Here is a 17,677-nt window from a genome sequence, read left to right on the forward strand (position 1 = left end):
TGAAACACAAATATATTTTTTGAATCGTTATATTAGATTTGACATTGCAGTTTTCTTGGAGCCATTTTCCTGGCCCTGGGATCAGTCTGGATTGAAAGAATATTGTTCTTATTACCCCCTTTGAAACTGTGGGGTGGCTAACTCGAGCAAAACAATCTGGTGAAATGCCTCCATTCTAAGGCAAGAATCTTTTTCAATGGAGATGAGCAAGACAGGTGTATATCTACCGTTAGGTTAACCCATCCCTGAGACCATAAAATAGAGGAGCACAATTAGACCATTCAACCCATCAAAGCTGCTCCACCTTTGTTCCTGGCTGATCTGTTTCTTATCCCCATTCTCCTGCCTTCTCCCCGTAACCCTTGATCCTCTTTACTAATCAAGACCTTATCTATCTCTGTCTCAAACACACACAATGACTTGGCCTTCACAGCCCTCTGCAACAATGAGTTCCACAGGTTCCCCACTCTCCAGCTGAAGAAATTCCTCCTCATCTCAGTTCTAAAAGGTCATCCCTTCACTCTGAGGTTGTGCCCTTGGATCCAAGTCTCTCCTACTAGTGGAAATACCTTCTTCACATCCTCTCTATTCAGGCCTCTCAGTATTCTCTAAGTTTCAATCAGATCCCCCCCCCCCCCTCCATCCTTCTAAACACCATTGAGTACAGACCCAGAGTCCTCAACCACTCCTCATGTGACTAACCCTTCATCCCCAGGGTCATTCTTGTAAACCCCCTCTGGACCCTCTTCAAGGCCAGCACATCCTTCCTCAGATACAGGACTCAAACTGTTCACAATGATCCCAACATGGTCTGACCAGAACCTTATACAGCCTCAGCGATACATCCCTGCTCTTGTATTCTAGCCCACTTGAAATAAATGCAGCAGGTCAGGCAGCATCCAAGGAGCAGGAGAATCGACATTTCGGGCATGAGCCCTGTTTCCTGAAGAAGGGCTCATGCCCGAAACGTCGATTCTCCTCCTTGGATGCTGCCTGACCTGCTGCGCTTTTCCAGCAACACATTTTCAGCTCTGATCTCCACCATCTACAGTCCTCAGTTTCTCCACTTGAAATAAATGCTAACATTGCATTTGCCTTCCTAACTGCCAACTGAACCTGCAGGTTAACCTTAAGCTAATCCTAAACTAGGACTCCCAAGTCCCTTTGTGCTTCAGATTTCTGAAGCCTTTCCCCATTTAGAAAATAGTCTACACCTCTATTCTTCCTATCAAAATGCATAACCTCACACTTCCCACATTGTATTCCATCTGCCATTTCTTTACCCACTCTCCCAGCCTGTCCACGTCCGTCGGCAGCCTCCCCACTTCCCCAATACTATCTGTCCCTCCAGGTCTTTGTGTCATCTGCAAACTTTGCAACAACGTCCTCTGTTCCTTCATCCAGATCACTCTAGTCAGAGTTTTACAATTAAGGGACATTCTACCCTTTGACGAGCTGTTATTATTTGAGGTATTAGCAATCTTTATGCTACATTTCACAATAATCCATTTGGTTTCTCAGGCATGCCTGCTGCTGTATAAAGAATTTGTTGCATTGGTATTTGTTCAGTCTGAGTCTCATTAATGACTTTAAATAGTTTTTAATTCAAACGTGACTGTGCTGTAGCTTTAAGAGATTGTTTTGTCCTGGTTTTGTTTTTGAAGGGAGGTTTTATGTCAGAGGCACCGAACTGTCTACGAGAGTAAACGGTTTGTGAGGCCTTGGGTGTTGTTTTTTTAAAAGTTGGACCAATAAAAATAGCCTGAGTAGTTGGGGCCAAGCACCCACAGAACTAGATTTTTTAGTTTTAGCTGTCTGCAGTTGTTGTTGGAGTTTTGAAGAAGTGGAAGCTTTTTTTCCCCCCTCTCCTGGTTACAGCCAAAAGCTGGGGATTCTCTTCCTGCTCCAGGAATTGCATGTGAGATAATCCGTTTTCTGACTTTGCCTTTGCCAAGTGTGTGTTTATAGGCTGTTACTATCTTGGAACAGTTAGTAACAGTTACTGGATCTATTATTCTGTTAAGTTTTCCAGTAGATTTAAGTTATTCCATTTCTTTCTTTCTTTTGCTGTATTTTAACTACAGTGGATGAATAAAATGGGTTTTGCTGAGGTTGATGATGTCTGTATGTTAACTAGTATGGGGACGAAACAACTGAAAACAAACCTTCAAGCTCAATGACCTAACTTACAGACTTACTGCCAATGTTAATGGGAATGGCATTCATGTTATTTATCTTCAGTTGAGTGTCGATTCTCGATGGAATATTGAAATCCAAATGTTGCTGTCTGAGTTAGAATCACTATCTGCCTCCGCATTAATCTACATTAACCTCCCGGACTCTGCTCCAACAGTACAGGAGCTGGGTACCAGATACCATTCAGAAGGTGGTTAAAATGGAGCAAGCAGCCTGTTCAGGGGCTGTATTTCTCCACGCGAATTTAAGATCTAACAGGACTAGACCGGTAGGAAGGATGTTCCCGATGACCAGAGTCCACAACCAGGAGTCAAAGTCTAAGGATACGGGACGGGCCGTTTCGGACTGAGATGAGGAAATATACCTTCACCCAGAGAGTGGGAAGCCTGTGGAATTCTCTGCTACAACAGAGTGGTCGAGGCCAAACCATTGAATGTTTTCACGGAGTCAGAGATAGTTCTTAGGGCTGCTAGGATCAAAGGGTTTGGGGAGGAGTGGGGACAGAGCATTGAGTTGGATGGTCAGGCTCGAAGGGCCGAATGGCCTACTCCTGCTCCTATTTTCTCTGTTTCTAATGAAATGTAGATTAGCCATCAGAAAGATTCTTCTCCATTTTCATTTTCTTTTGTGGCTTCCAATAGTGGCCAGCCTTTAGACAGCCCAGGGATACATTCTAATTCATGGGAGCAGCTTTTAGTGCCCCTCCAACAGCACGTTAGAGCCCATTTGTTTTTTTTGCCCTTCTTCATTCTGTAGTAATGAACTTTAGCCTATCCTTATTAATCAGGGAGGTTTTCGGTTAATTTAGAAACCCCATAGGCTTTTGCGTAAGTACTGACCTTAAAACAATGATCTATTTAGCTACTTCAGTAAACATATTAATGGACATAACAGCGCAAACAGAGAATGTTAACAAGTACGAGAAGAGCAGCAGAGGGAAGAACCATCAGTTTTAATTGGTAAAGAATGTAACTGAATCAAAAACTTTTAATTACAAATTTCATTTGGTGAAATAGTTATATGTAACAAAAGTGAAACTACTGAATGCAATAACATGGTTGAGCAAACAGAATTGCATTTATATGGCACCTTTGATGATAGGACATCCCAGTGCACTTCGTATCCAGTAAGGTACATTTGAAGGGTAGTCTCTGTTGAAATGTGTGAAACTGCTCAGTGATGTCAGTTTGGGTTCAGCAGGGTCACTCAGCTCCTGACCTCATTACAGCCTTAGTTCAAACATGGCCAAAAGCGCTGAATTCCAGAGGGGAGGGGAGAGTGACCGCCCTTGACATCAAGGCTGCATTGACCGAGTGTGGCATCAAGGAGCCTTGGCAAATCTGGAATCAATGAGTATCAAGGGACGAACTCTCAGCTGGTTAGGGTCATACCTGACACATGGAGGTCAGTCATCTCAGCTCCAGGACATCTCTGCAGGACTCCCTCAGGGTAGTGTCCCAGGCCCAAACATCTTCAGCTGCTTCATCAATGACCTTCCCTCCATCATCAGGTCAGAAGTGGGGATGGTTACCGATGATTGCACAGTGTTCAGCATTATTTGTGATTCCTCAGATACTGAAGTAGTCCATGTTAAAATGCAACAGAATCTGGACAATATCCAGGCTTGGGCTGACAAATGGCAAGTAACATTCGTGCCACACAAATGCCAGGCTATGACCAATAAGAGACAAACTAACCATTGCCCCTTGACATTCAATGGTGTTACCATCACTGAATCCCCCCATGTATCAACATCCTGGGGGTTATCATTGACCAGAAACTCAACTGGACTCATCACATAAACACAGCGACTACAAGAGCAGGTCAGAGGCTGGGAATACTGTGGTAAATAACTCACTACCTGACTCCCCAAAGCCTGTCCACCATCTACATGGCACAAGGCGGGAGTGTGATGGAATACTTCCCACTTACCTGGATGGGGACAGCTCCAACAACACTCAAAAAGCTTGACATCATCCAGGACAAAACAGCCCACTTGATTGGCACTGCATCCACAAACATCCACTCCTTTCCCCACCAAAGCTCAGTAGCAGCAGTACATACTATTTACAAGATGTACTGCAAAAATTAACCAAAGATCCTCAGACAGCACCTTCCAAACCCATGACCATTTCCATTTAGAAAGACAAGGACAGGACATACATGGGAGCACCACCCCCTGCAGGTTCCTGACTTGGAAATATATCGCCGTTCCTTTACTGTCACTGGGTCAAGATTCTGGAATTCCCTTCCTAATGGCATTGTGGGTCAACCTATAATATTCAGACTGCAGTGGTTCAAGAAAGCAGCTCACCCCCATCCCCTCACCTTCTCAAGAGTATTGGGCAATAAATACTGGCCCAGCCAGCAATGCCCGCATCCCGTGAGTGCAAAATTAAAAGAAAGCGAGTATTGAATGGGAATCTGGTTTGCTAATTGAGTGGCCTCTTGGGTCTGGGCATGCACGAAGCAGGTGAGGTGCCTCTTCACATCCAGTGCACGGTTCACAGTTCCTGGCCCAGGTCACTGGCCTGAAGCCAGAGGCTATTGGGATGCCAGACTATGCCATGCTATGCTGTGGCACACTGGAAGGACTTTAAGGAGCTTTTGTGTGGCTGCACCTTCCTTGACCATCAGATCCTGCAGGAGGGCTTGAACCCAGTGCTTCTGGAGGTAGGGAGGCTTCCATGTGACTTCCTGGCCTTCGAACAAATTAGGTTTTAACTGAGATGGGGATGATCTTCCACAGGAACTCCCACCGCACTGAGAAGAGAATCAGTTTTCTGTGTCGGAGGTGTTGGATCGATAGAAGGGAGTGACTTGATCTGCCAAATGGAGCAGACAGCAACTGGATACTGAGCATTGTGGTGAGGAAAGTGTTTTGTTGTGGTACTGATCTGACCCATGGGAATAGAGAGAAGGGCTGGTTAGACTCTCCTGTCCCCCCGACAGGGTGAGGTAAGGTTGAGTGATTGTGGTGAGTAACTGGAGCTGGTTGTTGTGGGGAATTCGGAGTCACTGGGACCAGGTAGCATTGCAATACCCATAAGGTCCTATTCCTTACCAGACCAGAATCTGTAAGACTGGCTGACTTTGCAGAACAAGGTGTTTATATTGAATCAGTTTTGTAAGCTGCTAAGTAACCAGTTTCAGATTAAGTTTAAAAAAAACACAACACCAGGTTATAGTCCAACAGGTTTATTTGGAAGTAATAGCTTTTGGAGCACTGCTCCTTCATTGGGTAGCTAGTGGGGCAGGATCATAAGACACAGAATTCAAAGCAAAAGATCATTGTGTCAGGCAACTGAGATGATATATTGAACAAACCTAGATTGCTGTTTAGTCTTTAATCTTTTAGAATGGGTTACAATTTTCAGTTCATTAGTATGCAAACCCCAGAACTACTTTTAAGTCGCATTCTTGAGATAACTTAAGGTTTTTATAAAAAAAGGTGGTATCTCAGCTCAGACAATGTATTAAAGGTGTGAGGTTAGAGTCTGTCTGTATTCCAAAAAGCAGTTCTGGGATTTGCATATTAATAAACCAAAACCTGCAACCCATTCGAAAGATGAAAGATTGAACAGCAATTCAGGTTTGTTCAATATATCATTTCAGTCGTATGACACGACGATCTTTTGCTATAAATTCTGTGTCTTATGGTCCTGCTCCACAACCACCTGATGAAGGAGCAGCACTCTAATGCTTCCAAATAAACCTGTTCATCTATAACTTGGTGTTGTGTGATTTTTAACTTTTGTCCATCCCAGTCCAACACCAGCTTCTCCACATCATAGTTACAACATAGCATCGCCTGGGCAGAGGTGTGTTGGATTTGAGAGAAATGAAGTCACGTTAATTAATAGAATTGTAACGGTAGCCAGTTCATGTATCTATAAGTTTCAGAATATAGGGCCTTGAGTCAAGATATTTGGGAAGGAAGTCTTACTTAGCTCCTGTGCTGACATTTAAACACCTCCATCATTTAGCACAGATCATCAGAATCAAGCAGGAAATGTTTCTCATAGAAAGGTAATACTCAGTCTCCACACAGGGATATTGTTGTTGTTGCATTCTGTATTTCAATTTATACTTCAATCATATATAGTCCATTAACAAATGACCATTTGTTTTGTGATGGATTACATCTACAACATCAGCAGGTCGCTGTAACTGCTATCAGCCATAATGGCATGTCACTGTATCTGCTATCTCCCATATCAGCAGGTCGCTGTATCTGCTATCTCCCATATCGGCAGGTTGCTATATCTGCTATCTGCCATATTGACAGGTCTTTGTATCTGCTATCTCCCATAACGGCAGGTTGCTGTAACTGCTATCTGCCATAATGGCAAGTTGCTGTATCTGCTATCTTCCATATTGGTAGCTTGCTGTATCTGCTATCTCCCATATTGGCAGGTCTCTGTATCTGCTATCTGCCATATCGACAGGTCACTGTATCTGTTATCTGCCATAATGGCAAGTTGCTGTATCTGCTATCTGCCGTATTGGCAGGTCACTGTATCTGCTATCTGCCGTATTGGCAGGTGACTGTATCTGCTATCTCCCATATCGGCAGGTCGCTGTATCTGCTAGCTGCCATATCAGCAGGTCGCTGTATCTGCTAGCTGCCATAACGGCAGGTTGCTGTATCTGCTATCTGCCATATCCGTAGGCTGCGTAGTAAGGGTTTGACAATTGGCCTCAGTGCAGATTTCCTTGAATGGTTGCACTCTGTGAGTGGGAATCACGATTGAGGGGTGTAACGTGACAGTGCATGCAGGGCTAGTTCGGCGATAAGTTGAGCAATACTGTTTCACAGAGGGTTGTAGAAATCCAGAATTCTTCTCCCAAGATGCTATGCTCTCTGGGCCAATTAAACCTTTCAATATTCAATGGTAGTGTCGAGAGGGTAATAGTGAGCGGGCTGAGTCACAAGACCGATCAGTCATCACCTTGTCGACAGGAAGTACAGGATCGATGGGCTGAATGGCCAGTTTATGTTCCTGTCACAAATTGGGAAAGGGTTAAGGTTCAGTTGTGCAGTTGAAGGGAGAACATTGTCTGAAATTGAAATTAATTGAAACCTTAGACAGGCCATCAATTGGCAGATGTCTCTTGCCAGTTGCTGAGTCTGGTTTTGAAAGTATCCGTTTTTGTTGTCTCTTGCCCAGTCGTGTTGGAGGAAGCTCCCAGATTCCAGTTACTGATGATCAGGAGTGTAGTCACTCAGTCAGAGTTCATGCTCACACTCATCAGCAGTGATGTCAAGTTACTGTTCTCATTGGAAATTCAGATCCTGATCCAGGGAGACTGAGGCATCTTTGTGCCTCTCCGCTAAAGTCTACATCTTTTGCTGAGGAACAGCAGTCATTGTACCTAGATTACTAACTTGACCTCTGATTCAGTAATACTTGACTGTCACTGGGAGCATTCGACATCTGGGTCCCTGTGCTCCCTTCGTCAACGAAATCATCTGAGGAGCTAATAATGTATTCTCTTTATGGATGAAATAAAATTGAGTTGGATGCATCATAAATTTTTATTGGAATGGTGTCAGAAGAGCAGAGGCAAGTGCGTCATCACAGCTAATGAGCTGGTGCTGCAGCATCTGAGGGCAGTGGGGATAACACTTCCTGACTAACGTGTTTTGATAACTAATTAAATCAGGAGTCATGCGACACCAGGTTATAGTATAACAGCTTTATCTGAAATCACAAGCTTTCGGAGCACTGTCCCTTTGTCGCCTTCAGACCCACGGCAGAACCACCTAAAATGATTTTGGAGATTCCACAGTTTTAATTCTGGCAGCTACTTCCTCCACTAATGAAATCAGAAACCAAAGTGCCATATCTTTAAAAATAAACTGTACTTATGAAATGCCTTGTATCACGTTAAAGGTGCTATGTAAATGCAGGGATTGTTGTTGGAAATCTGAGCTGGGAATTTCTGATTTTTAGTTTTCTGATATGGGATAGCTGACTCTATAGTGTGCAGGGTCAGAAGTCAGACGACACCAGGCTGATGAAGGAGCAGTGCTCTGAAAACTTGTGATTTCAAATAAACCTGTTGGGACTATAACCTGGTGCATTGTGACTTCTGAGTTTATCCACCCCAGTCCAACACTGGCACCTCCACATCTTAACTAACTAATATGACAGACTGGCTGTTTACAGCTTGGTGAATGGGAAGAGAGAGAGAGAGAGAGAGAGAGAGTGGCAGGGAGAGAGAGAGAGATCCAAGTGCTTACATAATGATAGTGCTACTTGTTGTGAAATTGTAACTAACCAGTGAGCTTTAAGATATTTCTGCCCTAGTCCTGGAGGTGGAATGAAAACAATTCTCTCAAAGGGTAAAAAGCCAACTCCCTAACTCAGGGCCTCACTGAGAGATGTGCACACACTCTTGGATCAGCAGGATACAGAGACATATTGTCAGTCACCTCAACTGACAAACCCCAGAGGACAAAACCGTTTCTCCTGTGAAACAAAACGGTAAAATTTGCTGTGGCGATAGGCAGTGAGAAATGTTAATAAAACCGCAGCGACTGAGGATTTGAAGTAGTCAGGAATCCGGGATGTGATTATCACTGAAGTTAGACATAACGAGTTTAACCTGTTTTTTTTTTCTAATTAACATCTTCAGTGATATTATTACACACCTCGGGAGCAGATGGGACTTGAACTGGGGATTCCTAGTCCAGGAGTAAGGGCAGTACCACCAATTAAACAGAAGTTAATGACTGTCATTTTGGGTTCATCAGAAACACAACCAGAAATCAAGATTATTTCAAACTGATTTTAATGTTCCCTGGCATTTCATGAGTTTTGGTATTTTTACATAGAGACTACTTTTGTATGGCACTTTTCACAATGTCAATAAATCCCCAAAGGACTCTACAGTCAATGAAGTCCTTCTGAAGGAGTTACAATGTAGGAACCAGCTTTGACAGTTTCTCCATAGCAAAGTACCACAATCGGTGATCCGATGAAGAGTGAGACCATTATTTGATTTGATTTATTGTCACATACATCTATGCACAGTGGAAGCTTTTGTTTTGTAAGCAGTACAGACAGTAAACAAGGACATATAAGTGCCAGGGTTATTAGACAGAGTGGGACATACACATTATGGCTGAGCAAGAGATGCACAAAGCAAGATCAACAGTATTTGAAGTTAGGGAGGTCCACTCATCTCATTTTATTGGTGTTATAGAGTCATAGAGATGTACAGCACAGAAACAGACCCTTCGGTCCAACTCGTCCATTCCGACCAGATATCCCAACCAAATCCAATCCCACCTGCCAGCACCTGGCCCACATCCCTCCAAACCCTTCCTATTCACATACCCATCCAGATGCCTTTTAAATGTTACAATTGTACCAGCCTCCACCACTTCCTCTGGCAGCTCATTCCATACACATACCACCCTCTGTGTGGAAAAAGTTGCTCCAAGGTCTCTTTTATATCTTTCCCCTCTCACCCTAAACCTATGCCCTCTAGTTCTGGACTCACCCACCCCAGGGAAAAGACTTTGTCTATTTATTCTATCCATGCCCCTCATAATTTTATAAACCTCTATAAGGTCACCCCTCAGCCTCCGATGCTCCAGTGAAAACAGCCCTAGCCTGTTCAACCTCTCCCTATAGCTCAAATCTCCCAACCCTGGTAACATCTTTGTCAATCTTTTCTGAACCCTTTCAAGTCTCACAACATCCTTCGGATAGAAGGAGACAAGAACTGCACGCAATATTCCAACAGTGGCCTAACCAATGTCCTGTACAGCTGCAAAATGACCTCCCAACTCCTGTACTCAATACTCTGATCAATAAAGGAAAACATACCAAATGCCACATTCACTATCCTATCTACCTGCGACTCCACTTTCAGGGAGCTATGAACCTGCACTCCAAGGTCTCTTTGTCTGGCAACACTCCCTAGGACCTTATCATTAAGTGTATAATTCCTGCTAAGATTTGCTTTCCCAAAATGCAGCACCTCAAATTTATCTAAATGAAACTCCATCTGCCACCTCTCAGCCCACTGGCCCATCTGAGGGCACTGTTGGTATGATCAGCAAGTTTGCAGATGACACAAAGATTGGTGGAGTAGCAGAAAGCATAAGTGATTATCAGAGAATACAGGAGTATATAGGTAGACTGGAGAGTTGGGCAGAAAAGTGGCAGATGGCTTTCAATCCAGAAAAATGTGAGGTGATGCATTTAGACAAGTCTAATTCTAGGGCGAATTGTACATTGAATGGAAGATCCGTGGAAAATGTTGATGAGCAGAGAGATCTGGGAATGCCGGTCCATTATACCCTGAAGGTTGCTGCACAGGTGGATAGAGTGGTCAAGAAGGCGTATAGTATGCGTGCCTTCATCAGACGGGGTATTGAGTATAAGAGCTGGCAAGTCATGTTAAAATTGTACAAGACATTGGTTCAGCTGCATTTGCAATACTGTGTACAGTTTTGGTCACTACATTACCAAAAGGATGTGGACGCTTTGGAGAGAGTGCAGAGAAGGTTTACGAGAATGTTGCCTGGTATGGAAGGTGCTAGCTATGAAGAGAGGTTGAGTAGGTCAGGTTTGTTTTCATTAGAAAAAAGGAGATTGAGGGGGGGACCTGATTGATGTTTACAAAATCATGAAGGGTATAGACAGAGTGGATAGAGACAAGCTTTTTCCCAGGGTGAAGGATTCAATAACGAGAGGTCACACTTTCAAGGTGAGAGGTAGAAAGTTTAAGGGGGATACACGGGGAAAGTACTTCACACAGAGGGTGGTGGGCGTTTGGAGCGCGTTGCCAGCAGAGGTGGTAGAGGCAGGCACGGTAGATTCATTTAAGATGCGTCTGGATAGATGCATGAGTAGATGGGGAGCAGAGGGATACAGATGCTTAGCAATTGACCAACAGGTTTAGACAGTACATTTGGTTTGGCTCAGGCTTGGAGGGCCGAAGGGCCTGTTCCTGGGCTGTAAATTTTCTTTTGTTCTTTGTTCTTCTTTGATCAAGATCCCATTGTAATCTGAGGTAACCTTCTTTGTTGTCCAATACATCTCCAAGTTTGGTGTCATCTGCAAACTTGCCAACTATACCTCTTATGCTCACATCGAAATCATTTATAAAATCATTACATAAATGTCGAAAAGCAGTGGACCCAGCACCGATCCATGTGGCGCTCCACTGGTCACAGGCCTCCAGTCTGAAAAACAACCCTCCACCACCACCCTCTGTCTTCTACCTTTGAGCCAGTTCTGTATCCAAATGGCTAGTTCTTCCTGTATTCTGTGAGATCTAACCTTGCTAATCAGTCTCCCAGGGGGAACCTTGTCGAACGCCTTACTGAAGTCCATATAGATCACATCTACTGCTCTGCCCTCATCAATCATCTTTGTTACTTCCTCAAAAAACTCAATCAAGTTTGTGAGACATGATTTCCCAGGCACAAAGCCATGTTGACTTTCCCTAATCAATCCTTGCTTTTCCAAATACATGTACATCCTGTCCCTCAGGGTTCCCTCCAACAACTTGCCCACCACCGAGGTCAGGCTCACTGGTCTATAGTTCCCTGGCTTGTCTTTCCCACCCTTCTTAAACAGTGGCACCATGTTTGCCAACCTCCAGTCTTCTGGCACCTCACCTGTGACTATCGATGATAAAAATATCTCAGCAAGAGGCCAAGCAATCACTTCTCTAGCTTCCCACAGAGTTCTCGGGTACACCTGGTCAGGTCCTGGCAATTTATCCACTTTTATGAGTTTCAAGACATCCAGCACTTCCTCCTCTGTGATATGGACATTTTGCAAGATGTCACCATCTATTTCCCTACAGTCTATATCTTCCCTATCCTTTTCCACAGTAAATACTGATGCAAAATATTCATTTAGTATCTCCCCCATCTCCTGCGGCTCCACACAAAGGCTGCCTTGCTGATCTTTGAAGGGCCCTAATCTCTCCCTAGTTACCCTTTTGTCCTTAATGGTATTTGTAAAAACTCTTTGGAATCTCTTTAACTCTATTTGTCAAAGCTATCTCATGTCCCCTTTTTGCCCTCCTGATTTCCCTCTTAAGTATACTCCTACTGCCTTGAAACTCTTCTAAGGATTCACTTGATCTATCCTGTCTATACCTTAGATATGCTTCCTTCTTTTTCTTAACCAAACCCTCAATTTCTTTAGTCATCCAACATTTCCTGTACCTACCAGCCTTTCCTTTCACCCTATCAGGAGTGCACTTTCTCTGGACTCTTGTTTGAAAGTTTTTGCCTATTACCATCAAAATTGGCCTTCCTCCAATTTAGAACTTCAACTTTTAGATCTGGTCTATCTTTTTCCATCACTATTTTAAATCTAATTATGGTCCCTGGTCCCAAAGTGCTTCCCCACTGACACCTCAGTCACCTGCCCTGCCTTATTTCCCAAGAGTAGGTCAAGTTTTGCACCTTCTCTAGTAGGTACATCCACACATTGAGTCAGAAAATTTTCCTGCACACACTTAACTTTCTCTCCACCTAAACCCTTAACACTATGGCAGTCCCAGTCTATGTTTGGAAAATTAAAATCCCCTATCATAACCACCCTATTATTCTTACAGATAACTGAGATCTCTGTACAAATTTGTTTCTCAATTTCCCTCTAACTATTAAGGAGTCTATAATACAATCCCAATAATCCTTTTCTTATTTCTCAGTTCCACCCAAATAACTTCCCTGGATGTATTTCCAGGAATATCCTCCCTCAGCACAGCTGTAATGCTATCCCTTATCAAAAACGCCACTCCCCCTCCTCTCTTGCCTCCCTTTCTATCCTTCCTGTAGCATTTGTATCCTGGAACATTAAGCTGCCAGTCCTGCCCATCCCTGAGCCATGTTTCTGTAATTGTGATGATATCCCAGTCCCAGGTTCCTAACCATTTAAATAAATAATAAGGTTTCCCCAGCACAATGAGAGATTATCCTTGCTATTTATTTAAATAACTTTTAATATCCAAGACACCACAACGTTCCCTCAGCGCTGACCCTCCGACAGTGTGGCACTCCCTCAGCGCTGACCCTCCGACAGTGTGGCACTCCCTCAGCGCTGACCCTCCGACAGTGTGGCACTCCCTCAGCGCTGACCCTCCGACAGTGTGGCACTCCCTCAGCGCTGACCCTCCGACAGTGTGGCACTCCCTCAGCGCTGACCCTCCGACAGTCTGGCACTCCCTCAGCACTGACCCTCCGACAGTCTGCCACTCCCTCAGCACTGACCCTCCGACAGCGCGGCGGTCCCTCAGCACTGACCCTCAGACAGCGCGATGCTCCCTCAGCACTGACCTTCCCTCAGCACTGACCCTCTGACAGCGCGACGGTCCCTCAGCACTGTGTTCCGATAGTGCCCGCTCCCTCCACGCTGTTGGAGGGTCGGTGCTGTGCTCCCTTAGCACTGACCCTCCGACAGTGCGACGCTCCCTCAGCACTGACCCTCAGACAGCGCGACGCTCCCTCAGCACTGACCCTCCGACAGCGCGATGTACCGACAGCGCAACGCTCCCTCAGCACTGACCGTCCCTCAGCACTGACCCTCCGACAGCGTGACGCTCCAACAGCGTGACGCTCCCTCAGCACTGACCCTCCGACAGCCCAATGCTCCCTCAGCACTGACGCTCCGACAGTGCGGCGCTCCCTCAGCACTGACCCTCCGCCAGCGCACTGCTGCCTCAGCGTTGACCCTCCACAGTCCTTGCTCCCTCAGCACTGACCCTCCGAAAGCGCCCGCTCCCTCCGCGCTGTTGGAGGGTCAGTGCTGCGCTCCCTCAGCACTGATCCTCCACTGTGCCCGCTCCCTCAGCACTGACCCTCCACAGTGCGGCACTCCCTCAGCACTGACCCTCCACAGTGCGGCGCTCCCTCAGCACTGATCTTCCACAGTGCCTGCTCCCTCAGTGCTGACCCTCCGACAGCGTGGCGCTCCTTCAGCACTGACCGTCCGACAGCGCCCGCTCCCTCAGCACTGACCCTCTGACAGCGCGGCGCTCCCTCAGCACTGACCTTCTGCCAGTGCACTGCTGCCTCAACATCGACCCTCCACAGTCCTTGCTCTCTCAGCACTGACCCTCCGATAGTGCCCGCTCCCTCCATGCTGTTGGAGGGTCAGTGCTGTGCTCCGACAGTGCGGCGCTCCCTCAGCACTGACCCTCCGACAGTGCGGCGCTCCCTCAGCACTGACCCTCCGACCGCGCCCGCTCCCTCAGCACTGACCCTCCGACAGCGCGGCTCTCCCTCAGCACTGACCCTCCGACAGTGCGGCGCTCCCTCAGCACTGATCCTCCATAGTGCCTGCTCCCTCAGCCCTGACCCTCCGACAGCGCGGCGCTCCCTCAGCACTGATCCTCCACAGTGCCTGCTCCCTCAGCCCTGACCCTCCGACAGCGCGGCGCTCCCTCAGCCCTGACCCTCCGACAGCGCGGCGCTCCCTCAGCCCTGACCCTCCGACAGCGCGGCGCTCCCTCAGCCCTGACCCTCCGACAGCGCGGCGCTCCCTCAGCCCTGACCCTCCGACAGCGCGGCGCTCCCTCAGCCCTGACCCTCCGACAGCGCGGCGCTCCCTCAGCCCTGACCCTCCGACAGCGCGGCGCTCCCTCAGCCCTGACCCTCCGACAGCGCGGCACTCCCCCAGCACTGACCCTCCGACAGCGCGGCGCTCCCTCAGCACTGCACTGAGGTGTCAGCTTTGGTTTGTTGTCCAATCTCAGGGATGATTGGAATGATCGAACCCACATTGTTTTGCGGTGAGACCGTGTTTGGTAAATAGCCTATCATCCTTTCCTTTGGTTATTCCGAGATTCCAGAACCGAAATGATACCGTTGGCTTCATTAACATGTTCCTTCCCTAAGGCTCCCTGCATGAAAAGAACAAGCTTCAAAACTTGAAACTCTGAAATAAATGGAGTAAAATATTTTTCTTGGCATGCTGAATTTCTCTCTCCTGAACCTGTAATAATCTATGTCACGTTGAATTGCAGGATGGATGACATTCAACTTTGTAAAGATATAATGGATCTGAAGCAGGAGCTCCAGAAATTGGTCTCAATTCCAGGTAAATCTATCTTTGTAGTTTCTAGAAATATTTCCTTCAGTACTCTGTGTTTTGCGTTCGAGATAGTTTATATTTTCCTCCAACTGCACAAGAATTGAAAGCTAGGAGCAGCGAGGTGAGAGTTGCTGTGATCATTTTCCCTGTAGCCATGTGTGCCCTGAGTTGTTGAAGCGGGATACAATACTCCAGTCAATTGTACGTAAGCTGTAATGTACGGTGACAAGATTCTGTAATGTTTTCACAATAGCGATTGATACCAGTGCTTTACTACAGTGCTATACAGTGACAGATCTGTCCCCAACAGAAGGTTGGTTAGTTCAGTTGGCTGGATGGCTGGTTTGTGATGCCAACAGTGTGGGTTCAGTTCCTACACCAGCTGAAGTCACCATGCTTTAACCTTTTCCTTGGGTGAGGCATGATTAAGCCTCAGATTAAGCCTTCGCCAGTCATTTATCTCTCTGGGTAATGGTCTGGGTAACACTACAGTGACCTTACCTCTTTTTCCACTTCTCCCAGTGAAGGAAGCCCTGGTTGAGGAGATGAAAGCTGATAATCCGCCCTCTGGGAATATGACCCCGGGGTCTGGAACGATACAAGGTGAGGAATTGTTGGGGCTTCAATATGTGGGATACCGGAGAACATGTTTGTGGCCCCTGTGGTCATTAAACTGACTCCATGTGAGAAATTTATGATTTTTACTTCAGGATCTGGCACGGAGTATTTGAGCTGCAAATTGTAAATAAAAATAGACAATTCTATCAGCCTTCCTTGTCCTCTGGATCCTTAAACTTTACTTCTGTCAGTGTCTGTCCCTGGCCTGCCTGTCCTTTCTTCACCAGGATATACCCCAAAAATAAGAACTGCAGAAAGATCCAACCAATCTTGCACCTTAGAATCCATCATAGGATCCCTACAGTGTGGAAACAGGCCCTTCGGCCCAACAAATCTACACCAACCCTCCAAAGAGTAACCCACCCAAACCTATCCCCCTCCCCAATTACTCTACGTTTCCCTCCGTCGACTGTCTGCGTGGAGTTTGCACATTCTCCCCGTGTCTGCGTGGGTCTCCTCTGGGTGCTCCGGTTTCCTCCCACAGTCCAAAGATAGGCAGGTCAGGTGAATTGGCCATGCTAAATTGCCCCATAGTGTTCCAGGATATGTAGCTTAGGTGCATTAGTCAGGGGGAAATGTAGAGTAATAAGGTAGGGGAAATGGGTCTGGGTGGGATATTCTTCAGAGAGTCCGTGTGGACTTGTTGGGCCGAAGGGCCTGTTTCCACTCTGTAGGGATTCTGTGAGGAGAAATAAGACTAAAGGAACAAAACAATGTTAGCTCAGTAAAGAAGCACAGACTGGGTTTTGCTGGAACATAAAGCCACATTTTGTCAAACCTTTTTGATCGTGTATCATCAGGAAAATTGCAAAAGATGTCAAAGTCCAGCGAAAACTGCAGTGTTTCTAAAAAAAATACTTTTATTGAGAAAAAAGATTTTAATTTTTTTACAAAATTACAAAATCACTACAAAACAGTATAACAACCTTTATAATATAATGACAATTACAGTAAGCAAAGTTTTCACCACAAACCACTGAGAGAAAAAAAACCTACAAAAACTACAATTCAATAAATAACTAAAAAGAAACCCAAGTTTAAAAAAGGTAAATTAAATTACATTCAGTTATTACTGCACTCAGCGCAATTCCACCAAAGCTCCCCACCACCGGGAGCATTAGTTGGCAAACCCATATTTGTTCAGGATTCTTCCCCCGCCCAGGGGTCCCTGGACATGCCAGGCACAGCCCTCATGACTACACCAAAGCCCTGATTAATCTAGCCGACAAGTCTGCATCTATATAATTCAGAAAGGGCCGCCACATTCTATAAAACAGTTCCATTTTCTGGTGCACCATATTCCTAAGGAAGTCCAGGGGGAATGTGTTCCATAACTGGGAGGTCCTCCTAACACCCAGCTCATTAGAATGTTCTTCCTCACACAGAATGAAAGAATATTAAACAATTTCTTCTCATGCACAACCCAAGAAGGGACATTTGGCAAACCCAAAAGGAGGGAGACTGGATCCACCTTAACCTCAGTTGCCAAGACACTTTCCAAAACACTCGCTATGCCGTCCCAATACCTATGAAGCTTGTGGCATGAGTAAGAGTGCCAACATCCAGTTTACACTGGGGATGCTCCTGTCTTAAATTTCGCTAGCCACTCTGGTACCAAATGAGCCCTTGTGGAGTACCTTCAGTTGTATAGCCTGCGTCCTGTTACAAATCAAAATATTCCTTACGTTCTCCCAAATATCCTCCTACACCTCTGACGAGATTTCCACCACTAATACTTGAGTCCAGAGTCTGCACAGCTGCTCAATGTCCTTTGAAACATTGCCTCCTCA

The 17,677-nt window shown here is 45.8% G+C and overlaps 1 protein-coding gene across 3 annotated transcripts in view; it reads left to right on the forward strand.

Annotated features, from left to right (window-relative positions):
- Nucleotides 1-17,677, forward strand: part of mpv17l (MPV17 mitochondrial membrane protein like) — a 109,644-nt gene that overhangs the window by 72,504 nt on the left and 19,463 nt on the right. For 2 of the 3 annotated variants that reach the window (XM_072560147.1, XM_072560146.1), the window contains exon 3: nt 15,202-15,275. In XM_072560147.1, coding sequence (XP_072416248.1) covers nt 15,202-15,275 — 74 coding nt within the window. Of the gene's footprint in view, nt 1-15,201; nt 15,276-15,791; nt 15,873-17,677 lie in introns of all 3 variants that reach the window. The other variant, XM_072560145.1, reaches the window with a different exon arrangement.

The sequence above is a fragment of the Chiloscyllium punctatum genome, chromosome 40 (genome assembly GCF_047496795.1).
Source record: "Chiloscyllium punctatum isolate Juve2018m chromosome 40, sChiPun1.3, whole genome shotgun sequence".
Lineage (NCBI taxonomy): Eukaryota > Metazoa > Chordata > Chondrichthyes > Orectolobiformes > Hemiscylliidae > Chiloscyllium > Chiloscyllium punctatum.